The sequence below is a fragment of the Peromyscus leucopus genome, chromosome 23, assembly GCF_004664715.2.
Source record: "Peromyscus leucopus breed LL Stock chromosome 23, UCI_PerLeu_2.1, whole genome shotgun sequence".
NCBI lineage: Eukaryota > Metazoa > Chordata > Mammalia > Rodentia > Cricetidae > Peromyscus > Peromyscus leucopus.
In genome coordinates this window covers 9,313,034-9,340,801 of record NC_051082.1, presented here as the reverse complement: position 1 = coordinate 9,340,801, position 27,768 = coordinate 9,313,034, and the positions used below count along the sequence as shown (strand labels likewise).

At 52.8% G+C, this 27,768-nt stretch overlaps 2 protein-coding genes across 3 annotated transcripts in view; one reads left to right on the top strand and one right to left on the bottom strand.

Annotated features, from left to right (window-relative positions):
• Positions 1 to 3,653, top strand: part of Rnft2 (ring finger protein, transmembrane 2) — a 59,404-nt gene extending 55,751 nt beyond the window's left edge. For both annotated transcript variants that reach the window (XM_037198650.1, XM_028878804.2), the window contains exon 11: positions 977 to 3,653. In XM_037198650.1, coding sequence (XP_037054545.1) covers positions 977 to 1,111 — 135 coding nt within the window. In that variant the 3' untranslated portion in view covers positions 1,112 to 3,653. The remainder of the gene's footprint in view (positions 1 to 976) is intronic.
• Positions 3,654 to 5,130: 1,477 nt separating this feature from the next.
• On the bottom strand, positions 5,131 to 25,960 carry Hrk (harakiri, BCL2 interacting protein). Its single transcript, XM_028878806.2, has 2 exons — positions 25,582 to 25,960; positions 5,131 to 10,240 (listed from the first exon to the last, which is right to left on the bottom strand). The coding sequence occupies exon 1, from the start codon at positions 25,925 to 25,927 to the stop codon at positions 25,649 to 25,651; it is 279 nt and encodes a 92-aa protein (XP_028734639.1). The 5' UTR covers positions 25,928 to 25,960; the 3' UTR covers positions 5,131 to 10,240; positions 25,582 to 25,648.
• Between the last annotated feature and the right edge of the window lie 1,808 nt (positions 25,961 to 27,768).

Sequence of the window (27,768 nt, the reverse complement as noted above, 5' to 3'; positions counted from 1 at the left end):
AAGTGAGTCACAAGGAAGTTAAGTAATATGGCCTGTGCGGGGACATGTGTGGACCAGCGTGTTCTCAACCTAACAAGCAAATGGGTCGTTTAAATTTATCAAATTATAAACAGAATGCTGGAAATGCAAGCTCACTTGGCAGAGTTCTCTCCTGACATGTATAAAGGGCTGAGGTCAGTCCCCAGTGGGGACACACACACACCTGTCACCTCAGCACTGGGGAGCTACAGGTAGGGGAGTCAGCAGTTCAAGGTCATCCTCCGCCACATGGCAAGTCTGATGGCAGCCTGAATGAGGTCCTATCCATTTTTTTTTTTTTTTAAAGGAAATCCTATCAGGTCACTCCTCTGCTCAGAGCCTTACCATCGTGGCTCCTTGCTTCTCCCAGAATAAAAGCCAAACTAGGCCTTGCGCCTCATGCCTGCAATGCCAGCATCTGGATGCTGAGGCAGCAAGCTCAGCCAAGAATTCAAGGCCAACTTTGGCTTTATAGTGAGTTCCAGGTCAGTCTAGACTACAGAGTGAAACCCTGTCTCAAAGAAAGATGATGTCCACCAAAAAAAAAGAATTGTCCAAGTCCTCACATGGCTCACAGGGTCCTGTACAGTCTGTGCCCCTCATCAGCCCTCTGACCTCATATTCATTTTTTTTCTGTGTGTCTGTCTGCCTCAGCACCCCCCTGCCCCTCCACTCAGCCACGCATTCTGGCCTCAGGACCTTTGCACATGCTGATGAGGTGTGCCAGACCCCCAGACCCCCAGCCAACCCCACCCTCCCACAGAAGGAGCTACTTTCACAGGGCTGTTTCCCCAGGCCCCACCTCTGCCTTCCAGCCAGAACACCAGCTACTGACATTTCTATTTTAGACATGGTGGGCCCATGGTCTCCCCTCCTGGAGGGCGTGGGTGGTCTGGTGAGTTTGCTGCTGCCCCCAAGCTCCGGATCACACTCATTCCTACCGCTGTCCCCGCCACAGCACGTGTTCTGTGAGGAGTGTCTCTGCCTGTGGCTGGACCGGGAGCGCACCTGCCCGCTCTGCCGCTCGGTTGCCGTGGATACCCTGCGCTGCTGGAAGGATGGGGCCACGTCGGCACACTTGCAGGTGTACTGAGCTGAACACAAGTGTCTGGAGATGCCAGAGGGCCCGGCACGGCTGAGCCCAGCCCCGAGGATTCCTGGGAAGACCTCCAGCGCTTTCTCCTGCCTTCCACCACCTCCACCTGATGGCCCCAGGGTCTCCCCACCGACAAATTTCTCATCACCCTGGTGCAGTGTGTGCATCCTGCCCCGCCAGAAAGGGAAGCCCTCCTCACTCAGGCGTGGCTTCCCTGCAGGTAGGTGGTCCGTCCCCTCGAAATGGAGGAATTGCCCTTACACAATCTCCCCTTATTTAACTGCTCCTAGCTGCTGCTGGTACTCGATGCTACAAACCGGCATGAGCTGAAAGAGTGCAGCCTCTCGCATGTGACCCAGGTCTGCAAATGAGAGCCACTGGGGAGAAAGTTCAACACACATGAGCACCAGGCTTCACCCACCTCCGGGAGGTCACCGAGATAAGAAGCGAGGTGTGGTCACCCAGCTAGCACAGGCGATGGGTCTCCGGCTCTGCCTGGTGCTGTTGCTGCAAGTACAGGGAACAGCAGAGCTAGCTTGTCGGAAGCACAGAGGCTGTTCTCCTGTCCCCACACTGGCTGAGGATCAGTGGCCTGGGCACACAGCGGAGGCAGACTCTGCTGAGCGCGCAGGCTCTGAATGCTGGCTCCTGAAGTCAAATGGTGGGAACCGTGGAAAGACTTGACCTTCCCGAGTCCTTGTTTCCCGGGCTCTGCCAGGGACAGCCCATCTCCAAAGGGTCCAGAAGTGCATGCTACCGGGCCTCTGTCATCTCTCCTCTCCTCATTCTCTTCTGTACTGTCCCTCGCTGACAGCTCAGGCCTTGTGCAAAGCTCTGGTGGACATGGCTACCCCTCCTGGGAGCCTTGGGGAGCTAACAGTTCAATCCACGTCATAGATGGCACACGGCTCAGGAGCACTCAGTCCGTTTTTCCTTCCCTCTAGTGAGTTAATTAGCTCTGAGAAACAACAGTCCTTCCAGAGTCTCTAAAAGACTGCTTTATATCTTTAACCGAACGCCGGAGAGGGACCACAGGGAACGCTGGGAGCAGGCACCCAGGTGCACTTCACTCAAGTCTCTAAGACACAGCTGCTTCTCCTGTCTCTCTGCTTGGAAACCTGGGTTAAGATAGCACAGGTGACCGCACAGAAGCCTCTGGAAGCCTGCCTTCACCCTCTCCCAACTCTGTTCTCTCATTGTCAACATCCTCACGACAGGCTGGCCCCAGCCACATTTGAGAAAACAGTGTACAGCCAGTGGGCAGATTAGCATACATGCCCTGGGGGAGATGGGGGCCTCACTGCCATCTCCCTCCCCAACAGTAGATTCAGGACTCATGCCCGCCCCCCACCCCTCTCCTGGACTTTTTCTTTTGCTTGGTCTCCTTGGCTCTTTCCTGGTACCAGCAAGACACACTTTCCAGGAGACCACGGCATTCTTTAAGCTCTGTTACTATGGCAATAGCCGTGATGTTAAACAATCTCGCTGTCTGGATGTTCTAAGAGGAGAGGGAGGATGGGTCCCTCTGTTCTCTCTGGCCCGAGGGGGTACCTAGGGAGAGCAGTGGAGCCGCCTGCAAGTTGTTTTTATCAGAGAGATCGCTTTGTCTGCATTGTGGAGGGGTCGGAGCTGGCGGAGACTCACAGAAGTGTAGTGTCGGGTAGAGCAGAGGCTGCCATTGGAGTTCAGGCTTGGGAAAGGCGACTCGCAGCTCTGCATGACTCCGCGATGTCCCTGTAGCCATCAGTGGGGCTGCTTTTAAAACCTAGCATGTTACATGCTGGGACCGAGAAAGCTAACAGGTCTTCAGGTGTAGTTCAGTGAGTAGAGCGCTTGCCTAGCATGCAGGAAGCCCCAAGTTCCATGCCCGGCACCACATAAACGAGGCATGGCTGTGCACACCTGTCATGCCAGCCCTGGGAAGTAGAGGCAGGAGGATTAGAAGTTCAGGGTCCTTCCTTGGCTACAAAGCAAGTTCCAGGATAGCCTGGGCTACATGAGACTTTAAAAGGGAGAGAAAATGTACACTAACAGCGTGGGTCACTGGTGAGTGCTCCAATGGTTTTACCACCCACCCCCATTACTTTTCTAGCACTGTGTAAATATAAACTATACACCTGCCATATAAAGAATGCCACCGGTCGGGGCATTCCCTAGAGACAGTGAGCTGATGGAGTCTAGGATCTTATTTGCTCAGGGGTTTTCTTCCAGGTTAGCTGACTCCACCTCTGCCCTAGCAAAGGCAGAGTTTCCCACACACCGAGCTATGGGAAGGGTGTCCCCCGGAGATCCCTGCCACAGTCCTCGTCTGCATTGGCACGTGAGTCCTTTGTATCCAGGGGTTCTGTCTCTGGCTCCCAGTCTTTTGTGGGTCACAGGCTCAGATGGCACTGAGTCCCCAGTGTCTTGTTTGTGCAGAAGAACCTGAGAATAACGGATGTAGGGAGGGGCCGGAGAGAGGGCAGAGTGGTTAAGAGTGCTTACTGCTCCTCCCCGGCCTGAGTGCAGCTCCCAGCTCCAGCTCCAGGGAATGGGAAGCTCCCTTCTGGCCTCCACGGGCACCGGCACACATAGGGCATGTGCAAGTGTGTGTGTATGTGGGGGGACGGGAGAGGCCCATGCACACACACAATTTCAAACAAAATAAATCTTCAAGAAGTGTGTGGGGAGAAGAGAAACCTGCTTTGGACAGAGGTTAACAGGGCCAGCCTTTTCCAAAGGGAATGACACCCAGGTATGGAGCCTTGGGAACTTCCCGATGCTAAGGGCAAAATGGGCGGCAGTCCTGAGGTCTGCCGTGCTTTCCTTTGGGACATGTGGGCTATCTTTGGTGTCTTTGAGACCGTTCTGCCAATAAACCTCCCCTGTGGACGCAACTTGTATTCGTGGGTCAGTCTGCCTTCTGAAGCCAGATAGCCCTGTTTCGGGGCATGCGGCACCTGTGGGGATGCAGCGGGTGATTCTCCCTAGAGAAGCCAGGAAGAAGAGAAAGTGGGTTGGCCATACAGGTGCCTCCATAGGGAGGATGCTTGCCACAGAAGCATGAGGACCGAGTTTGGATCCCTAGAGCCCATGTACCCCCGTAAAAAGCCGGGTGTGGCAGCAAATCTGTGGGGGCGGGAAGACAGGCGGATTCCTGGGACCAGCCAGCCTAGCTCCGAATTCAGAGATCCTGCCTCCAAACGTGGAGAGAGACACATGAAGACACCGAGTGTTGACCTCTGGCCTCCCTATGGACATGTGTGCACACACACACACAAGAGTAGAGGTGAGGGGGAGCCACGCTGGACGGTCACTTCTGGGGAGACGGTCTCCGGGGACATCCCAAAGGAGGCTCGTAGCATAGGCTGTGTCTGAGTCTACCCCACTCTGACCTGAGTACCCACAAAAACACACCAGGGGATCCTTGACTCTGAATTGAGGGGACCTTCGGGGCACTTTGGCCTGTCACTCTGGAGGCCCCACATCTCACTGCTGGCCAGGTTCTGTCATAGCACACCCCACTACGGAGTGGGGGTGTGGAATTGGTGGTCAGGAAAGGGGTGCCATCACAGCACACCCCACTGCTGGATGGGGGCGTGGAATTGGTGGTGATCAGGAAAGGGGTGCCGTCACAGCACACCCCACCGCTGGATGGGGCCGTGGAATTGGTGGTCATGGTTCACAAGTACAGTGAGACTGAGAGGAGGATTTATAGTGAACTCTATCTCAAAAACCAAACTAATTTAGAGAAGTAAATACAGAGCTTGCCAGGGATCTAGACAGGGGTGGAAACCTCTGTGTAAATTAATAGCATCAGGTGACAGTTGTGCCCCTAAGGGACTTGCTAGCCACCTAGCCTGGCTGCCTCAGCAAGCTGCAGGTCAATGAAGAGACCCAGCTTCCAAAGACAAGGTGGAGCTGGGCACAATGGCACATACTTTTAATCCCAGCACTTAGGAGCAGAGACGGGTGGACCTCTGAGTGCCTGGTCAACTTACTGAGTTACAAGTTATCCAGGGCTACACAGTGAGATCCCGTCTAAAAACAAGAGGACAGCTCCTGAGGTTGACCTCTCACCTCCATGTGCAAGCACACATGAGCACACACACACACAAATGGGAGGATAAGGGTGTGGCCTTCCGCTCTCTGGCAGGCTGAAGGGGGCCTGTGCAGGTCAGGAATCAGCTGTCACTGTGCAACCGTGGTCCTCTCGTGGTCTCTGAGACCCCACCTTCCCAGAGGAAATGAACACGCAAAGGCCTTCATGAGAGGTGCACAATCAATTTTTTAATAAAAGTGTAACAAATATGTACAAAGCGTCCAGGTAGGAAATTCCCCTTACAAAAGAGCACAAGGCAACAATGTCGGGACCCAGACAGAATGTCCCCCAAGTTAACTGCCTCTCCCCCAGGCTCCAAATGCCCTCACAGCCACCTTTGCCGTGTATATGGGCTCCTTGACTCTTCTAGTGCAAAGACCTTGGGGGTCTGGGGTTCGGGGGAGAAGACAGATGAGAGAGGTAAGAAAAACATCCCACAGCCTAGGAAGTGAGTGGGACAGGCCATTTGCACCTTAGACAAGCCCTTACGCCCCCGGGAGTTTATTGAAACTGAGGGCAACCCCTGAAGTCATCCATTCTGCTCTCAAGTGTCCCCAAATAAGGTGTTCTTCCCATTGAGCTTACGAGACACTCCATGGTGGCCCACAGGTGTGTCCTTGCCCACCTGGCCTCGAGCTAGAAAACCTTGCTACCAAACACAATGCTTGCTTTTAAATGAGCAACATCAGAGCCCCTTGATATAATACGGGTACCTCACTGGCTTGGGGGATCACACAGACTCAAAATGCAAACCTTGGCTCAGCCACCTCGCTATCGGCTGCCTTCGGCTTCCTCACCTGTAAAATGGGATCAATGGTACTAGCACTAAGGCAGGAATCTCTCAGGAAAAGCCTTGGAAAGCACCGTGCAGCGCTCGGCGGCAGCGGCGGCGGTACTCACTCTGTGAAGGGGTCTTTGATTATTGTACAAAGGGACCCATCTTCCTGCTGAGGAGATAGCGTAGCAAGCTTTTTAATTGCATTCAGCCCAGAGCGTGGCATGCAGAAAAATACTATATAGCAATCTGCCAGCAAGGCGTGGGGTCACAGTGGTGACCTGGCAGATCTGTTAGAAATTATGAGCCAGACTGAAAAGGGACATTTCATGGCATCTGGTCTCCAAAAGGACTGTTGCTGTACCATGACTAAGTTTGTCCCGAGGTGGAGGTCTCCGGCTGGCACGCTGTAGCTGCTCAATAAACAGGTGTCAACTGAATCGATTAAAACGTTTAAAAAGATAAACTTTTGGCTAACGCTTTCAAAAGACACTGTGATGTCAGCGTACCCTCTTTGTGGGGCTTCTGATCAGCTCGAGTGGGAATAATCTGCTTTCCCTCCATCCCTGCCTCCCCAAATCCTCCGCTGACTTCTGACCCCCTGGTTTCCCCCAATTTGACTTCGGGCTCAGAAAAGAAAATAGTATGAACACAGAAGAGAACCTGTGTCGCGGTCACTGCAGCTTCTAAGCGTTCACCCTGGACATTCAAACAGTCCACTGCTGTATAGTGAGTTCAAGACCAGTCTGGGCTCCATGTCTCAAAAAAACCAGTAACAACCAACATAAATAGTCCACGGTCGTGACTCCGTGTCTCCCAAAGGTACGCATGACAGGGTGCTTCCTCCCTCAGTTCTCGGTGAGGAAAGGGACACGTGGTCCATTTCAGAGACATGACCATAGAGTCAGGTGCACACGAGACATGAGCTCAGCTGTGTGACGTGGCATCGGGGCATTCACATCCTCTTTATCCTGCGACAGTATGTTTAAGTCACCATCCCTCAACACAATAGAAACAGAACAAGGCTATCCACAGAGCTGAGGAAGAAGTATGACCCACGACGATGATGAGCTGGGGAATGGTGACAGGAAGTGTTGGGGGGGGGCGGAGGTGGGGGGTAGGGTGCCCTCCTGGATCAGAACATACTGCGCTCTCCAAAAGAACCCTGGCTCAGACTCCATCTAGACCAAGGGAGATGGAACCCCAAACTTGAACAGAGCTCTTGCTTGTTGAGGACGAGGTAAAAGAGGGAGGCTTCCAGAAAGGAGTGGACCTACTCTGGAAGGCTTCAGTCCCACAGACTCCAGGGCCCTCACCCTCAGAGAGCAGGCAGCTGCTTTTGGACCCAGGTGGCAGATAGCGCCTCATCTCCTCACACAGCCAGCTCCCTGGCAATAATCTCAGAGGCCTCCTAGGCTTTGCGTGGACACATACCACACACACACACACACACACACACACACACACTCTGCTGCAACCCAGCATGAGGTCTTTTTAAAATTTATTTCAAAGCCTCTCTCCCTCTCTTTCCCTCTTCACAGACTCTGTGGAGAGGCAAATCAAAATCAATGCTCCTTGGCAGCCAGGGGAGGCAGGGGATAAAGGCAGGGCTGGTGCCAGCACTTCACACACTGTGGAAGTTTTGGGTTTTGTTTTTTTTTTTTCTTTTTGTAGTAACACCGTCGACAGAAAGCCCATCCCCCCATCTCATGCAGTCCAAGTAACACCACATCAGAGACCGTGGGGACGAGAGAGACACAGCTAGCATGCTTCAGTATCCTAATACAAATGTCCATCAAGAAGTCAAACCTCATATAAAAACAGCATTTAAAAACAACCCCCATCAAATTCGGGGCAGGACTCAAAGGAAAGGCGGCGGCGTGCGAGCCAAGCCTCAACCACCCGCACCCCCCCCCCCAGATCCGATAAATATGTGGTTTCCATTACTACAGGAGAGTATTTACAGAGGACTTGGCTGAAAAACTCCATCGGGAGGTCATGGGTGCCCGGGTTCTCTCAGCAACACAGCTTCATTGAAATGAAAATCACCGGATATGCCAACCCCTGTGTTTGGAGTTCACATCCTCCAGGGAGATATCGTCCGCTAACAGGCAATGTCAGGCTCAAAAACAAAACACAAAAAGGGAGGTATTCTCTGACCTCTCACCCTCGCGCTGGGTTTCTCTGGGGTCAGCATGTCCCCACTGCCATCTTGACAATATCTCTTTAAAGGGGCTGACATTCTGTGATCTCCACCATAGCAAGCACCTTCCCTGGAAATACAGTGCTTTGCAAGGGCTCTGTTCCTCGCTAGGAAAGGGACTAAATACAAACAGAGAGCGTTTTCCAGATCATTCTATGTCATTCCGGCTTGGCGAGGGCACGGCCTGCTGCCTGCTGCCTCCCTGCCAAATAAGCTATTTATTTTCCTTTGCCGAGTTCAGTTCTGGCAGCTAAGGGGGGGTGGGGTGGGGTGGGGAGGGCATTGAGTTCTCAGTTGCGTTTTCTTTAATAGGTTATTTAGAGAAATATAAGGCATGGATTCGACATGGAGAAGGAGGGGGGCGCAAACTGGGAGAGTGCGCACTTTAGGACCTGGTCGCGCTTGGCATAGTTGGTGGGACCATTTCCCTGTAGCCCTGTGCACACTAATAACTAATGCTTCCTAGCAGATCCCCTGATCCCCAGGCACCAGGCATCTGTGACCTGCAGATCCAGCCAGGGGAAAGTGACTGTCCCCTGGCAGGCAGTGTCCCAAATGCCAGATGTCAAGACAGGAGGCTCAAGGACGGAGGTCAGCCTGGGCTCCAGGGCCAGACCTTGTCTCCGAAATTTAAAAAGGGGGAAAAAAATCAAAACTGAGACTAACTGTCTCACTGAGCCCACAGCAGGCTCCCTCACCATCATCTCAGCCACGAAGACTGCCACGGAGGTAATAAAGTATCCGTGCAGAGGAATAATACCTGTTTCTGTTGGGAAAAAAAAAATTTTTTTAAATGAAAGCAAAAATTAAATCATCACTTCTGAAGCAGTAGGCTTTGCAGCCAAATATCAGTCAGGCGCACAGCTTCATTTTACATATATATATGTATTTATATGTATATTTATATTAGCCCTTCTAGAAACTTCTGAAAACAGTAGCTTATCCTATGTGTGTTTGGGGAGCAGGGGAATCGGACATTTCATTTAAAAGGTCCGCCCCCCCTCCCCTAACATCCCCTGCTTATAAATCACGCTCCATCAGAATGTAGCCGTTTCTTGGCTCTTTAATCTATAAAAACCTAAGCCCTGAATCCCCTCAGGAAGTGGGGGAGGCCACAGCAGTCTCTCGGGGTACGGCAGCAGGGGGGAGGGGGGACTGCCATCTCCTAGGCAGCTTCTGTATCCTAGCTTACCCCTCCTCCCTCGCAGGCCCCCAGGGGGTGGCTCCTAAGCCCCAGAGAGCATTCCCCCCCCCCTCCCCCCCCATAGAGACTCTCCAGTGGTACTTTTGTCACTTGGCCCTTAAAAAAAAGACAGAGTATATCCAAAGAGCAAAATAGAAACCTGTCATCCCCCGGCCGTTGTCCGGGTCTGTCACTACGACTCTGGCCATGCCAAGGACACACTTAGCACCAAGAAAAATTGAAGTGAAGCACCACACACACCAGATAGGTAGGAAAAGAAAATGACATCCCGTTTCTCTGGCTGTGACCAACCATGAGAATCTAGAGAGCTGTCTAGACAGGGACAGAGAGAGAGAGAGAGGATGGGACATGTCAAGAAATGGAGGCTGCCCCCAACCAAACGCCCCACCCCTCCCCAACCCCGTCTTCGTCCATCTCGCCTTTGGCGGGCGCTCTCACTACTTCACGCCAGCATCTGTCCTGGGCGCTTGGTCCATGCTGAGGCTGATCCCACCGGTCCATGTGAGTTTTTTCAGCCTCCACACAACAGCAAGCATCTCTCTCCCCGCTGCCCCAGACGTTACAAAGTCTCAAAGTTCACATTGCAAGGTGCGGAAAGGGGAGGGACCACATCTCCCGCAGGCATGCACAGATACGGAATTTTGTATTTTCTTTTTGTGTGTATGTATATATATATATAGCTATATGTAAATAGCATTGGGGTGGCTATCTCTGCAGCTGGACTTCCCGAGGGGCTTCCTCAGTCCGTGTTTTCACCATCAGCTCTGGGTGGGTCTTTCCACTCCGCTTCCTTCCAAGCTCTGGCTCCCCCCACTCAGGAAAACGGGAACCAGCTTCCTCCAAGGACACAGGGTTTCGCCAACCTGTGGAAATAAAGATTTGTTTTTCTGTCAGTGCAGTCTGGCTTCCGGGGTGATGTCAGTGCAGAAGGGGAGGGGGAGAGGGGGATTTGCAACACAAAGCTCTGATTGGGAAAGAAAGGGCTCCTCTTCTCACAGTCCCAGAGGCTCTGTCCATGTGGCAGTCACAGCCTTCCTTACCTGAGTGCACCAACCATACCCCCCCCACACACACACCTGCTTTCAGACCTGTACATTTGCATGGCATCATCCGTGACTAGAAACAGAATTGGAGCCAGGCGTGGGAGCGCACGCCTTTGATCCCTGGACTTGGAGAGGCAGAGGCAGGCAGATCTCTGTGAGTTTAAGGCCAGCCTGGTCTACACAGTGAGTTCCAGGATAGCCAGAGCTACATAGAGAAACTCTACGTAGACTAGCATGCAAGAAACCTCTGGTTCCACCCCCAGCACTGCAGGAAATCATACATGGTCTTGCATGCCTTGGAAGGCGGAGGCAGGAGGATCAGGAGTACAAGGTCATCCTTGGCCAGTCCCAGAAACTAGGAAGTTCCAGGTGAGTCCGTTTGATGACATAAGACCCTGTCTGGGGGTGAGGAGATGGGATGAATTGAATTTGGGCCCTGAAGGTAAGTACCACTCTCTATACCAAAACTAAAATGTTTATTAATAGGAATAGATAAATGACAGGTAGATGACTGATAGGTAAATAATTGATAAATGGTGGGTGTGAGGTAGGTAGGTCAGTAGGTAGGTAGTCAGTAGGTAGATGGATAATGAAAATCCAGAGGCTCATTATCCTTCCCTATTTGGAAGCAGCCTATTCGTCTGCTTGGCTCACACCTCCATCTCCCCATGTTCCAGACAGAGCTAGTTTTCTCACTCATCCATACATGCACACACACCCCAGTGCCCTGTGCTATGAGCCACTGCTGTGTCCCTTTCCCATGGGAAGTTCCAGGGCCACGGGGGGGGGGGGGGGGGAGAAGCTCTTATTACTTCTCTCCTGAAGAGCAGGTGCAGTCTGTGGAAACATGGGCAGGAGAGGCAGCACATAGGCCCCAGAGAGAGAGATAGATCCCTACTGAGAATCGGATTCCTAAGAACCAGCCAGGATACAATGAGGCTCTCTTGGGGCTGAGCATGGGGGAGGAGATAGAGCTAGCAGGCGAGTGAGCGAGTGAGCGCACGCCCCAAACATAAAAACTAGCACCCAGGAAACACGGCCTGCTCCAGTGAGAAGATTGTCTGGTCAAGGCTGGAGGCGGCACCAATCAATTAGTATAAACCCAAGTGGTTAGAAGGCAGTTTGATAACATGCCTATTTAGCAAAACAGGAATAATAGGGTTCCATCTTGGTCTCCCCAAAAAAGGGTTCTTGATCCAATGTACCAGAACGAGACAAGAGTTCCCTCCGGTGGGACAGGCCTCAAATGCAACTGTAAAGTGGTTGGTTGCTGGCATAGCGTTCATGCCATTATTGCCCTAGAGGTTAAAACACTGAAAATAAGTGATGGTGGAGTGTTTAAACCCCCCCACACACACACCCATGGGGACACATATCACAACTCCTCAAAGGCCCAGGAGACATCACCAAAGGGGGTCAGAAAGAGCTGGGGAGGAGAGACTGTGTATCAAAAAGATGTCTTGTGGACATGACATGGCCGTCCGACTTCTGGCAAGACTGGGCCCATCAACGTTTTGTCATGGATGGGGAAGGGACTTAGGGGTCTCCACCCGTCCCAGAGGGACTCCTGAATGGATACTTGTGGGAAGGCATCACACTGTCCTCAGTGGTGTAGCCACAGATAGCCTGTCATTGCTCCACCGAGAAGCTTCTGGCCCACACTTGGACTGGTCAGTCTAATTAAATTCAGTGGACCGTGGATTTCAAGAAGACCTGGAGATGGGAGGAGACCTTGTGGGAGAGGGAGGGGGGAATGAGGGAGGAGAACTGGGGGTGAAAATGTCTAAAGCTCATTATGTAAATATTTGAAACTACCAATGAAAAGATACGGGGGGGGGGAAACTTGTGCACAGACATTCATAGCTTCATACTTCAACAGGTGCAAACACCCAAATGTGTGTCAGAGATGAATGGATTGAGCGCAATGTGGTCGGCTCAGGCCATGGAATATTATGTGGCCATAAAAAGGGAATGAACTACAGATTCATACACAAGATGGATCAAACTTGAAAACGTTATGCTAAGTGACAGAAACCAGGAAGAAGATGAAAGATGGCGTATCATGCATTTATATGAAGGATTCACCAGAGGAGGCACCGTCTTTGGACCCCGAGAGCAGAGTGATGGTTGCTTAGGGATGTGAGGAATGGGATGTCCTGGGGAGTCATTGTTCATGGACACTTTCTTTTCTGCTTGCTGTTTGATAAGACAAGATCTACCCAGGTAGCCCAGGCTGGCCTAAAACTCACAATTTTCCTGTCTCCACCTCTCCAGTACTAGGATTTGAGGTATGCACAGCCACCCCTGGAAGATTTCAGAAGCGAAGGTGACACAGGTTACCAGAGGAGACACAGACAGGAAGAACGCACTCCATAGTTTTTTAGAGAAAGCCCACAGATCTTTATTCCCTGATTGGAAAAAGTCCCGAATGTTGGTGGGTATCTGTGGTGTCTAGCTTCCTGCTGAGTGTGGCCAGCAATGGACACAGAGACCTTAGACCCTGGATACTTACTCTTCAGGGGACTTCTCACTGGTCACAGACCAAAAAACCCCAGCTCCAGCCCCACTGTGCCCTGTTGAGTGGTGACACCCCCCCTCTATTGCCAACCTCGGGGCCCCACATCACTCTAAGCCCTGTTCACATCTATGTCTTGAACCCTTGTCAACCTCTCCTCTGATGACTCAGGTTGGGGCTAGCCTCTGCCTCTTCCCTGGACAAGGGGCCGATGCTCATCGGACTTCACGACGGCGAGTCAAACACACGGTCCCTGCAGTCCACATCAGTGGGTCCCCAATTTGGTGACTTCACACTAGAGACTTGCTTAGGCATTGGCAGAAGAAGATTCTTAGCCACCCATCTGCTAACACCCTTTCCCCATGAGGAGGATGTGGCACACCAGGATCCCTACACTCTCCTGGGGCCACTTTCTACCTTCTGAGAATCTAGAACTGAAGCCATCAATTGACTCAACTGATACACACACCTGACTTAGTTTATGAAAACTAGCTTTGATGGCGCCTAAAAAGTCTCACTTGGTCGGTTTCTGACCACAAGGTTATGGGACGGAAATCAGCAGAGCCCACGGCAGCAATGGAGACAGTTGGGGGTCCTGTGGCACCCATGTAATCCCGGTATGCAGGAGGTGGAGGCAGGAGAATGGAGCAATGGAGAGTGGTAGGAATACTTACGGGTACCTACCGTGTTCTAGAGTGTGCTGACTATGTGCTAAGCATTGATCTCTGTGCTAAAGAAGGGCAGGGTCCTCGATGTGCCTTTCAGTATTACCGGGGAAGGCGTGACAGGTCAGAGGTCAATGCTTGTGGTGGTTTAAATGAGAAATGTTCCCCCTGTAGCTCACATTTAAACACTTAGTCACCAAATGGTGTTTATAGCTTATATAGAAATCAGGATGGAGCTCTGTGTTGGTTAGCTCTTGTCAGTGAAACACAAATTACAGTCACCCGAAAGAGGGAATGACCCTTAAGGAATTGTGCCCACTAGATTGGCCTGTAGCAAACCCGTGATGCATTTTCTTGATTGATGATTGATGGGGGAGGACCCGGCCCAATGTGGGCGGTGCCACCCGCGGGCAGGTTAGTCCTAGATTGTATAAGAATGCAGGCTGAGCAAGCTAAGGTGAGCAAGTCAGTAAGCAGCACTCCTCCATGGCCTCTGCTTCAGTTCCTGCCTCCAGGTTCCTGCCTTGGCTTCCCTGAGTGATAGGCTACAAGGCATACGATGAAGTAAACCCTCTCCTCCCCAAGTTATCACAGCAACAGAGAAGCGGACAGGGCAAGCCCTCCCCACCAAGGCAGCCTCCGAGAAGACCCAGCATGTGAACTGAGCCTTGAGACACAAGCATGGCCTTTCCCATCTCTAAGAAGGATCATGAAAGCGAAGCGGAACAACCGGGATTCAGATAAATGGGGAGGGAACCGCACCAGAAAGCAACAGGAACCCGTGTTGCATCGGACGTTTTTTTCTAAGTAGCCAGCAACTGGGCTGACTTGCCTGTCCTACCTGGAAATCACTGAGCATGGAAGGAATCTCAGGGTTTCTCAGGTCAGCTTTCGGTCATCATAACAAAATATCGAAGGTAATACCAAGAGGGAGGGTTTACTTTGGCTGGCTGCTTGGACTTCATTGCTTTGAGGCTGGGATGTGGGATACTGCAAAGCTGCTCTCCTCATGCGGACCAGGAAGCAAGAGAGAGGAAGAACCCGGGGTCCCAATATCCTCAAGGATACACCTAACAGTGACTGGAAGACCTTCCACCAGGGCCCAACACTTAAAAGGTCTACCATCTTGAGGTAGCACAATAGCATAAAACAAGCCCTGTACACATTCCACCTTCGCCTTCCGGGGATGCATCCAAGCCACGGCCCTGCAGCTGCCAAAGGGACCCGCTCTAGGGCCTGTTAAATCACTGTTTACTGAGTGATATCCACAGAGACACGAGCCCCAGAAACAACCGTGTGTACCAATAATGAGCATGTGTCCCTCACACTGTAGTCTCCCCGTGACTGAGTCCCACAGTGAGGGGTTGTAGATCTCACTTGTAGGATACATATGCCCAAAGATCCACTTCCAGCTTGATCTGTAACCACAGCAGCCACGTAAAAGGACTTAAAAGTGTTTCCCCAACAGAAGGTTGGATTGGCAAAGTAAACTACATGTGGATTAGAAAGATATAAACCGGGGCTGGAGAGATGGCTCAATGCTTAAAGAGCACTGACTGCTCTTCCAGAGGACCTGGGTTCAATTCCCAGCACCCACATGGCAGCTCATAACTGTCTGTAATTCCAGTTTCAGGGGATCCGACATCTTTACACAGACATACACGCAGGCAAAAACATAAATGCATGTGAAACAAATTATAAAAAAAAGAAAGACATAAACCGAGGTGGGCCAAGGTGGCACACGCCTTTAATCTCAATACTCAGGAGGCATAGGCTGGTGGGTCTCTGTGATTTCCAGGCCAGCTGAATCTTGTCTCAAAAAAAGACAGGCAGACAGACAGACAGACATAAACTGAATAGTGCTAGAGCTGAGCTGGGGCTCACTGAACTAACAAGGCCCTGGCTTCCATGCCCACCACCACAAAAAGTGAACATGCCAAGACAGAGCAATGGAAGGTTAAACATTAAAGTCCTTTTCTCCTTTAGTGAGTATGTGTACACACACACACACACACACACACACACACACACACACACACACACTCAGTATCCTTTATCTGAAGTGCTTAGTATTACTAAAGTGGTGTCGGGGAATATGGGAGATGGAGAGATAGATGGTGGTTAAAAAAGCAATTGTTACTCTGCTAGAGAACCATGTTCAATTCTCAGCTTCCCACATGGCAGCTCACAACAACTTTGAACTCCAGTTCCACTGGCTACTGTGGGTACTGCATACATGCAGGCAAAATGCCCATACACATAAAAATAATAAAAAATATTCAAAAATATTTAATTTTTTAAAATTAAAAGGCCAAGGGGTGTGTGGAAACCTAACTGTAATTTCTGTGTTTAGAAGGCAGAGACAGGGTGTTCCCAGAGCAAGCTGGCCAGGCAGACTAGCTGGAACTGGTGAGCTCTGGGTTACGTGGTTCAAGTGCACCCTGCCTGAGGTGGAGAGATAGAGGAAGACACCCAACATTAACCTTGAGCTGTCATGTGCACACAGTCGAAATCACACACACACACACACACACACACACACACACACACACCCACACATAGTGTTTTAGAGTTCATATTTTCAGATTAGAGGTGCTCAAATCGTCCAGCTAGATTTATGGAGACACAGGCAGCTAGGTGACAAGTATGATCTAATACACATGTGTACAATTTGGCAGAAGGACAGGATGATGTGTTTCAAATCTCCCCTGCCCAGAAGGGGATTAAAGTTAGCTCTGCCTGGGATGTTTAATGTGTATTTACCAACAGTCTATCTTTCCTTTCTTTCTTTTCCTTTTTCTTTCTCTTTTTCTTTTTTTTTCTTTCTTCTTTTCCTTCCTTCCTTCCTTTTCCTTCCTTTCTTTCTTTCTTTCTTTTTTCTATTTTTGCTTGTTTGTTTTTTCAAGACAGGGTTTCTCTGTGTAGCCCTGCCTGTCCTGGAACTCGCTCTGTAGCCCAGGCTGGCCCTGAACTCACAGAGATCCACCTGCCTCTGCCTCCCAAGTGCTGGGATCAAAGGCGTGTGCCACCACTGCCAAACTTTTTCTTTCTTATCTACATTCGGTCTCCGAGCCCAGCATTCTATCTGCGCCTCTGGACAGAGGAGCACGCCAGCTCCCAGCGGCTTGGTGTGGATGGTGTCAGATGGCGAAAGTCTCCTAGTGCGGGGATTTGGAGGAAAGCTCTTTGGGGCAGCATCCTTGACGAGGAAAGATTGCTCTAGTGAGTTCTCACTTTAGTCTTGATCTGAGGTTTCATGTGGGAGGCTGAGGGGAGCTAATGGGACTGAGAACCCTCTGGGAAAAGTGTCTGCTCCCCTTAGCCTGGCCCCTGCTATCAATCATTAGGTGTCAACATAACCTAGGAGGTGACTGACTTCTTTAGGGTCTGAGGAGACTAAGAACCGTAGCGTCTTCTGCTGCCACACCCAACAACTGGTTTCAGAAGCGCTAGCTCAACGCAGGATCGAACCCAAATAAACTGGGCATTCCTTTTTGAGGCAGGGTCTTGCTCTGCTGCTCAGGCTAGCCTCAGACTCCCGTCTCAAGCAATCCTCCTGCCTCACACTCCTGAACATAGACTACAGCTGCGTGCCACCAAGCCCAAGCCGGACAGACACGGACTGACCAATATCAGGGCGGATGTACCCGTTATGTGCGACATGTTATAATACGTGTTTTGGAGGATGTCCAAACAAAAATGTTCACTGTGAGCTGGTTTCTAGGGTTACACAGTGGGGAAGGGTGGAAGTCCACGGGGGAGGGATCTAGATAGAGAAGCAGTGATTCATGCATTAGAAAGGCTGATGCCCACCTTTCAGTGCGCACGGGGGAAGATCTCAATGGATGAGCTCAGGCGCTTAAAGTGGGATCCGCACAGGTGTGCGTGGGCCTGGAGGGAGGGGGAGCTTCCAGGTGGAGGAAGGGCTGCCAGGGAGCCCCCCCCACACACACACACAGGTGTGCACTGAAACTCACTGAGCCCCCTAGAGTGAGCCAGGGTGAACTGTGGTGTTGATGGGTTTGTAACCCACATACCCCTGTAGGTAGGGGTCTTACTGCCGCGTGGACATAGAGAATGTCACTAAAACTTTGCATATTTTCAAGAAAAACTGGAAACGCGGGCTTCTGTAGGAGCACGCCTGCTTTGTAAATGTTGCAGGAAAATCCTGCATCAAGCGCAGCTGAGGCCCTGTTCCATATGGAGGTTGTCATACTCAACCCGTGCTCTGAGGAACAACTAGCTGGTTTTTAAGCGTACCCCGTCTTACCACCGGGGGTTCCCTCTGGGCCTCAGTTTCCCCATCTGCAAGGCACAGGGGTTGGATGGGATGGTATCTAATATCCTGTTCGGGTCTGGATGTGTTCCAGAAAGTTGGTATGGGAAGAGGTATGTCACAGCCCTTTTGAGAATTGGTCAAGACAGTGGCTCCTCTCCCAGACGGGCTGCAGTACATGAGTATGACATCAGTCAGGTTTACTGGGTCATTGCCAGGGACTTGCTGACTCCCCTCAACCACAACTCTGTTCTTCACAGTGTTAGTGCTGGGGTATGGTGAGGGGTGAAAGCACATGGTTGCTTTGCTCCATTATGAGGAGTTCAAAGCCAGCCTGGGAGTGTGACCCACGGCGCTGACCATGCAGTCACTCTCTCGGCTTAGACCTGGTGACTTCAGCAGGCTGCTGAGTCACCGGATAGGGGGAGAGGGAAGCGCTAGCAGCTGCTTAAACTGAGGATCAAAAAAGTCCTTAGGGTTCTTTTCGGCACCATGAATGTGGGCACACAGGCTGACCTCCACCCCAAAGAAAAGCAGTAGAAACTCAAACTGTCCATCTCCAAGGTGCACCCATGCCAGGCCACACAGAGCAGGTTGGATCAGCCTGTCTCCTGACACCAGACACAAGGGGGACGGTGTCTCACAGTTTGGGTGATGTGGGGCCAGGTCCCCTCGATAGACAGGACCGTCACTGTGATTCCATTTCACAGAGGAGCACCCAGGGTCTGGAAGGTAAACGGATGTGCTTACGGTCACACAACTGGTAAATGGCAGGTAGAGTCTTTAATTAAAGCCAGCCTGACTCCAGGATTCATGTCCCCCAGCTGCTCCCCCTCAGGCATGAAGTATGGGTGAATTTTCTTAATGGTGAAGTCAGAATTTATAAGTCTCATGGTCTGCCAACAGGTGGGGTTTCTTTTGTTTCGTTTTTTGTTTGTTTGTTTGTTTTGTGTTGTGTGTGTGTGTGTGTGTCTGTCTGTCTGTCTGTCTGTCTGTGTGGGTATTGTGTCTTTGTGGGGCCACAGGGGTCAGTGTCAGATGTCTTCACTTCCTCTTCACCTTAGTTTTTTGGGACAGCGTCTCACTGAACCTGACTGAACTGCCAGTTTGCCTAGGTGGTCAGTGAGCTCCGGGGATCTGCCTGCCTCTGCCTACCCAGCTCTGGGATTCCAGGCATTCGCGCAAAGCCTGGCTTTTATATGGGATCCAAACTCAAGTCCTCATGCTTGGGTGGCAAACACTTCATTCCCTGAGCTGTATTCCCAGCCCCTATAGGCTGTATTTTAAATCTGGGCTGGCTTTCAAAATGGCAGTTCTTCCGGAATCCATTTCATTGGGCTCAGCATATCCCCACTAGAGATCAGAAGTCACCGCACTAAAAGCCATCGCCCCATTGCTAGCATGAGAGCATCCTGAATGGTTCATCAAGTCCAAAGCACTACAGCCAGGATTGTATGATAGATGTGATGCCTGGCCCGGGGATCAGGTAGGCTAGGAAACACCCCAAAGCTTTCGGGGACACGGCCAAGACTTAGAGCTCTCTGCACTCCCCCATTGGCTAGAGGTATAGACCATGAAGAACATTCCAGAGGAAGGCGAGCAGGGAGGCAGAGACAGGCAGATCTCTAGGAGTTTGAGGCCAGCCTGGTCTATATAGAAAGTTGCATGCTAGCCAGGCCTACGCCACGAGACCCTGACTCTAAAGAAAAGGAAGACAGATAAACAGAAAGAAAGATTCAGCTAGGGATGGCAGCCGCCAGCTCTGGAGTCAAGCTGTCAGGCACATGATGTATTCAGGCTAGCGACAGGGATGACCGTGGTGGGGGACAGGAGTGGATGGCAGCATTTGTCTAGATTCTAGGCATCTTCTAGAATGAGAGTCTAGAAGGTTCCTTTGAGTCTTTACCATGAGTTCACATTTTCTAGACAGTCTCTGTTAACACACAAATGCCGACAAGCACTTCTGTACCAGAGTTCCACTCTTGAAAATTTGGCCATTTTTTAAGCTCGGTCTGTGCGGAGCAGAGCCACGGGGCATTCCTTACCACACCACAAAGAGCTGGACAGCCAACAGCAGTGGATAGGGAGCACAAATGATTAAAGAAAAAAAAAAAAAAAAAAGCCAAAGGATGCAGGACCGGCCAACCCTGGAGTATCACAAAGGGCGGGGCAGCGAAACGGTTTAGTGGTAAAGGTGCTTGCCACCAAGCTTGAGGACCCGAGTTTGATTCCCCAGGAGAGAACCGACTCCAGAAAGTTGGTGTCTGACCTCCACACCTAGGCTGTGGACACACAGACACACACACATGCGCACATACACGCAAACACCCAAATACACCATGTGCGCACACACAAACTTTTTTTAATACATAAGATATGGCTTCCATGACCTCAGGGACTTCTGGTTCTTGGCCCTCTCTGTGCCCACAGTGCCTAGCAAACCGCGGGCCTGAAGCGATCACCAGTTCAGGGATGGGTAGGGCCGGTGCCTGGCACAGCCAAGGCTCTGGATTCCATCACCAGCAGCATAAAACTCCACCTATGAAGATGTGAATAGCTGTCGAAAATAAGAGAAAATGGCTGTGTGGGGGAAAAAAACAACTAGCTTACTTCGTTCTGGGTGGATTTGTTTTCCCAGTGCATAGCTGTGCAGCAGGGACCAGCAAGTCTCGGGGGTGTGGGGGGGGCGCGGGTGCAGCGCTGAACAGCGCTGGGTCACACAGTCATTAGAGATGAGCAGAGGGGAACAGAAGCTGGGTCCCTTCCTCCCCCCAGGTAGGTTGGCTTTTCAAAACCTAGTGGTGGGATGGCTGGATCCACCTGGCTGCATCTGGAGCCTATTTAATTACCCAGTGAAGCTGTTTCTGCGGCCACGGCTAATGCTGGCGCTGGTGGCCCTCTCACTAGGCAAGTGAATAACTCTAGACAGGGACCAGCTTGGCGGCCAGAAGGCTGCTGCTGTCCTGCACATCTGGCCCCTTCCTCAGAGTTCATCCTCAGCAGCTGTCGGCCTGCAGTGACCAACTCCCTCCCCTGCCAAGCAGGACGGAGCCTGCTGGGAGGCACCTCCAGATTTAACCACTTAATCCCCAAAAGTGCCCTGTCTAGTTGGCCGGCCGGTCAGCCGGCGTGGCATTAATTCATTAAGGCCTCCCCATTAGTTTCCTTGTAGCTGACCACTTTGCTTCTGGGGCCCACAGGCCCCTCCTTTCTCCTCTTCTTCTGGTCCCAAAGCAGGAGTCTGCTGCCCTCCCCTGGCTCCCCTTTCAAAGACAGATTCCAGGGCCCCATTCCCTCTCTTCCTCCTTCCCCTCCCCCTCTTGAGGCACGCAGCTCCCAGCTCTCTCCCTCCCCACTCACCACACAGCCTCTTTTGTTTCTCTCCGGTATCTTTGGGCCTTGACTGGGTTACCTCACCCCTTCCTCCTGGCCTCACCAGCCCCCCTAGGTGCATCCTCCCGCCCCTCCCCTATTACCTTACCAGGTCCCCTCCTCCATTGCAGCCTCCAGGCCAGGGGAAGAGGTGGCCAGCCCCTCACACAGGAAACTCCAGCTTGCCCTCACACTTTGCAGAGACTCGGGTAAATAAATGCCCTCTGCCTGAGAGCATCTTCCCCATTTTGAAAGAGACAAGAATGGCCCTGGCCGGTTCAAGTCGAGTGAATTAAGAGCCAGGCCTGGCCCTGGCCACTTCTAAAAAGCTACTGTCGGAGCACCTCCATCTTCCCTGGAAGAGGATGGCTACCCTTTTACAGGCAGCTGTGGCTCTTACCTGAGGTCACACTGCCATGCTAGGGGTAGAAGCCAGGAATTTGCTCCTGCATGCTGAGCAAACCCTTGAGCGCCCAGCCACATTGCCAGCCCTTCTGGTCCCTAAACCTACCTTCTATATATGCAAACTCAGATAACTTTCCCATGTGTGCACATGCAGAGGCCAGAGGTGGAGGTTAGATGTCTTTAATGCTCCATCTTTTTCCCCCCAGAGTCTCCCCCTACACACACACACACACACCCACACCATTTTAGCTAGGCTGGCCAGGATCACCTGTCTCTGCCTTCTCTCTCTCTCTCTCTCTCTCTCTCTCTCTCTCTCTCTCTCTCTCTCTCTCTCTCTCTTCATGCTACCTCACAGGGCACGTACACAGACCCAGGGGATCCAAACTCAGGTCCCAATGCTCATACAGCAAGCACTTGACCTTACAGAGCCATCCTCCAGCCTCCACTGCCTGGTCCGTTATATCACCATATTCTGTCATGAACCGACTTCCCGAGCGGGCCAGTAAGAGAATGGCTAGGGGTGGGCGGATGGTTCAGTGGTTACAGGCATCAGCAGCCCAGCCTGACGACTTGAGTGTGCTCTCTTGGGGACACACACACAGAAGAAGGGAACCAACAGCTGCCCCTTGTCCTCTGACCTCTGCACTTGTGTGCCCACGAACAGTGAATAAAGAGGATAAAAATTAAAATTTCCCAAAGAATGATGATGCAATCCGCCAGCAAGGAGCATGGTAGAATGCGGCCTATGTTGGAAAGAGGGCCAGCTGATACATGCTCAGGAAGCATGGGTAGTAGCTATTTTGTTTGTTGTTGTTACTTTGCTACCATGGTTGAATCCACGTTAAGCACACGCTCCGTGATCCATCACCGAGCTGCGCAGCAGCCCCCAGCCCTTACCGCCACCTGGGATCAGTCAGCACTGTACATGGCACCCACCTAACTTTTACCTGTGCTGGAAGCTCATTGCTATGATTGTCTCCATTTTACATACAGAAACACTGAGTCTCGGAGCTTGCTTGCTCGCTTGCTTGCTTTTATTGGTAACTTTGAGGAAACAAAGTGTTACTGGCTCCCAGCTGGGTCTCAGAACTAGATGGTTGGGACCACAGACCCTGCTTAAAGCTAAACCCCTAAGAGATTTGGAGTGGTGTCCCCCAGTCCAACGCCCTCGCCCAGACACAGAAGGAGGCCCGAGCATTCCCATCCCCCACTCTGGGTTAAGTGGAGAACACCCCACCTCTGGTACACAAAACTCAACCAATTACCCTCTCAGCTGGCTTTCTTTGCTCTAGCCAACTTGGGCAGACTAGGAAATGATGGGCTTGGTCCTCTTGTCAAGGGAGGAGGTGTGGAGCCCAAGGTGAGGAACCCCAACATGGGCTTCAGGAAGTGCAAGGGACCAGCTGGAGAAAAGTACTGGCACCTTCACGGGTCAGGAGCACCAGAGAGGTGAGAACCCTGATGGGTGTGGCTGGTGTGTATGTGTGTGGGGGTGCAGCAGGCAGAAGAAGCCAGAAGCCAAGAACTGGAGTGTGTTTGGGGGTGCCTGTGTCAGGGCGCAGCACGGAGCTTCCTCTGGGACAGAAACAGAGCTGGGGTAGGAAGAAAGCCAGTTCTGAGGTGAGAGTTATCTTCTGTCTCCTGCATCCACATCCACACCACACCAAGAAAATCCTCACCACCACCACCACCACCACCACCACCACCACCACCACCACCACCACCACCACCCCTGCCATCCAGGCTCCAGTTTCTCAACTTCTCACCCTGGTCAGGGCGCAGACTGGAGTACCGGGTCCGCCTAGACCGCAGCCTTTTTTTTCAGGGTCCCTGAGCACCCCAACTTCTGACATACATGCACACCTGTACAGGCTACACGCTCCAGCCCTGGTCCCGAGTCTTCGGCCTCCTGGGCTTCTGTCATCCCGCCTGTACCCCACGATGCCAGAGTCCACATCCCGGGCCCCTTTCTATTAACCTTCCTTCTCTTCCTATAGACTTTCGCACCTGCCATTTCTTCTTCTCTACAGCCCCTGCCCCCCCCCCGCTCCGCCCGCCCCAACTCGGCAACCTGCTTTTATCTCCCCAATTCATCACCTGTTTTTCCTTTCCTCTCTCTCTCCTTCTTTCTGCCACAAATCTGTGGCACCCTCAAAAATATTGATCCCACCCCCCGGGATTCCGCGGCAGCAGCAGCACTTTTGGAAGGAGGGACAGAAGGGGAGCAGCGCATGGGACCTCCAGAGCCGGGAAATCGGGCTCAGGGCGCCCCGAAGCGACACTTCTCTTCGCCAGCGCCCGGGGCTGCGCGAGCCCACGCGACATCTGTCGCCCGCGCTCCCGGCTCACACCCTGCTCACCCCCGCAGCTCCCCGGGCGCTGCCACCCCCCACGCTCCGGCTGCCGCCTCTCCCTGCGGCGCGGCGCCAGCTTTCCAAGGTGTCTGCGCGCCCGCCCGCCCGCGGGGCTAGGCTGGGATCGGCGCGCGCGCGCGCGACGCGACGTCTCCGGGTTTCTGGTTACCTCACCTGTGGTCTTCACCCCCACTCTCGGAGGTCAACCTAGTGCCCCCCATCCCCGTTCTCTGAATCCTCTCTACTCAAGAACCTAGGAAGGTGACTCTGACGCTTCTACCCGCCCCCCCCCACTAGCTTAGCACACACAGCGCCTGGCACACAGCGGGTGCTCCCAGGTCCCCCTATCAAGGACCCACCTACAGCCACTGGACATCAAACGTGTCGAGACGCTCAGCACCCACTCAGCACCCTGTGACCACCGGGAGCAGACAGCAGGCTCCCACACCTCACACCGCATCCATTGGGGGTGACAGGAGGCCAAGCTCTAAACCGCGACACCTCGCGGTGAAAGGAGCCACGAAGTTACCCGGGAGATGGGACGCTGAAGTGCGCCTGCCTGGGGGGTCGGGGATCGAGGACCAGCACCCAGCCAGTGAGAAACTTCCATGGGAGGGGATGGTGGCGGGGGGGGGAGGTCGTCACAGAGAATGAAGATTCACAAACTGCAGATGTGACACTCGGGGGAGCAGGGAGTTAAGAGCGGAGAGATGGAGACCTGAGCAAGCCTGGAGTGACCGTTGGCGTGGATGGGACTGGGGACGGGGAGGCTTTTAGCTCCGTCCAGTGTGGTTCTGCTCCGTGTGTTTACTGGGGCTGGTGACGACGGTGACGGCTTAAGTCCTTCTAAAGCCACTGTGCGGGAGAGGAGGGAGGGGGAGAGAGAATAGAGAGGGAGGAGAGAGTGGAGACATAACAGAGCGGGGAGAGGGGAGAGAGAGGGAGGGAAAGAGTGTGTGAAGACGGGAGAGGGAGAGAGAGAGAGAGAAGAGAGAGAGAGAGAGAGAGAGAGAGAGAAGAAGAGAGAGAGGAGAGAGAGGAAGAGAGAGAGAGAGAGAGAGAGAGAGAGAGAGAGAGAGAGAGAGAGAGAGAGAAGAGTGCAGATACAACCGAGGAGGGGAAGAGGAGAGAAAACATTGAAGAAAGAGAAGACAGGACAGGGTGGAAAGAGAAGGGAGCGAAAGACAAGAGAGAGAGGTGGGAAAAGAGAGAGAGAGAGAGAGAGAATCAGAGTGAGAGGAGAGTGAAAATCGGAGAAGGGAGGAGAGAGGGAGTGTTGGGGGGGAAGAGTGAAGACAGAACCGAGAGAGACAAGCGGGGGGGAGGGAGGGAGAGAGAAAACGAAGAAGAGAGGAGAGAAAGAGAGAAAGGAGAGAGAGAGAGACAGAGACAGAGAGACAGAGACAGAGACAGAAACAGCGCGTAGCAGACGCTCCGGGTCTGGGCCGAGAGGGGACAGGGCAAGCGAAGAGGAGCGAGCTGCTCCCGGAGGTGGCGCCCTGGCTCCCGCCGCCGCGCTCGCTCTCCCTCCAGCTCCCCGGCTCGCCCGCTCGCCTTCTCGCCGGCCCGCGTACCTGTTGCTCGGTCCGGGCTGGGTCTCGGCTCCGGTCCCCCCTACCAAGAAGGCCCCGCGCGCGCCGCCTACGCGCTCCGCCTGCCGAGCAGCCAGGCCGCCAGCGCCGCCACCTGCGCGGCCGCGCACAGCCAGGGCCAGCGGGCGCGGAGCGCGGGCAGCAGCGCAGGCAGCGGGTCCCGGGGCCGCGCGCGGCGCCGCATGGCGCGTCGGTGCAGCTCGTCGCCCAGCGCCTGCAGCCTCAGCGCGGTCACCTGCGCCGCCGCCCAGCGCAGCCCGGGGCGAGCGTCGCCGCAACCGCACACGGCCGGAGGCCCGCGGCCGCGATGCCGGGGACACGGGCACATGGCGTGCGCGGAGGAGCCTCCCCGGACCCCAAGTTTCGCCCTGCGCCGCGCGTTTGTTGTGCTGACGGCGCTATTATTAATTAAAGTGTCACATGGTGGAGGGGGCGGGGAGGGCGCGGGGAGGGGGTTACATCATCCGGCCCGGGGGGGGGGGTTGTGTGTGTGTGTGTGTGTGTGTGTGTGTGTGTGTGCAGGAGAAGAAGCCGAGAGGTAACTTTTAACCCTAGCGACGCCGGCAAGGCGGGGACAGGCAGGGACGCGGGGCTTCGGGGATGCTGGCCCAAGGCGTCCACTGTCTCTTGATTCTCGGGCTGCGGGAGCTCCAGCTCGGACGCAGCCTGCGAAGCCAGCTCGGTGCACAGTGGGCATGACGCTCCAGCGAGTTCGGTGGCTGTTTGAAAAGATCCCCGGGCTGTTGTGTGGCTTGGATGGCGGGAGGCAGGGGGATTCTAGTCGACTTGCCCGGTTTTTCGGGGCTGACTCGGCACCTGTCAGCTTTTGGGTCGGTGCACACACTCCTGACATGCGTTCACACCCCCTTCTGGTGACCTGACCTAAGCACATCCTGGGGTGAGAGCCCGAAATCTGGAATGGAGGTGAGGGGGGGCACTGGAGCTGGAGGGGTTGGACCCCAACTTCGGCGAGTTGCCCTTGCACTCCAGTCCCCACCCCGCCCCGCCCCCGCCCCGGGACCTTTCTAGAGAGAAGTTCTTATTGCCTGCTTGCTTTGTGAACATTATCTTTCCTAATGGGGTTATGGATTGTAGTGAACCCTGTAAGACACTGGCTTGGCGCCTGGTGAGATGACCTAACCTGAAGACCAATCCAGTTCCGCTCCAGCCCGGAAAGTACGTTGGGGAGGGTGCCGACTAGTTCTTGGGATTCAGTAGGGTGTCAGAGAGGACCCCCCCCCATTGTCATATCCACTGGGATTTGGACCTGGAGGAGCAGGGAGGTGCCTCCAAGCCAGTGACTTCAGAACCTTCGAGACCCTTCAGGGTCGCCCCTTCAGACCTGCAGAGTATTGTCAAGGCCTGAGGAGGCCTTTGGTGCGCCTTGGAAAAGATTTTTCATGACCATGAACTTGGTGGAGTAGCACCTGACTGTAATCCTCACAAGTTCAAAGCCAATCAGGTCCACATAGGGGTTCCAGGCCAGCCAGGGCTACCGAGGGAGAACTTTATATTTTAAAAAAACCCAAAGAGTCAGGGATGACTCCATGGCCGTTCAGTCCTGTGAATCCGTGTGATCCGAAGAGAAAACGAAAATGGATACCTGCAGTATGTCCTCTGAGCTCCGTATGCTTACTATACTTTTATGTGTATGCACGCACATTAAATAAATAAATAAATAATAGATAGGCAAATAAATAAATGTAAGTGTTAAAAAGAAAAAAAAACCCAAACCAAAAGACATAAAACTATGAACTCACCTTTTGGTGATTTTTGTTGTTATTGTGACTGTTGTCTTTGTTTTGTTTCGTACAGGCCTGCTATGTAGTCCAGACTCGCATTTAACTTGAAACTCTCTTGCCTCATCCCCCTGAGTGGTGGGACACCAGGTGTGTGTAACATGAATTGCGAAACAGTCTTATAATAAAACAAACAAACAAAACAACAACAACAAAAAAAAAAACCCACCTGGAGCCAGATATTGGGATGAATGCTGAAAGACCAGAAAGACAAAGGAACAAGCCCCAGCCACACCTCACCTTGCCAACTCCACAAATCCTCTGTTTGCTTCTGCGTCCTCAGCAGAAAAAGAACTTTTAGTTCCTGTCACCTCACGCCTTATATACCCTTCTCCGCCCAGGCATCGCTTCCTGGGATCAAAGGCGTGTG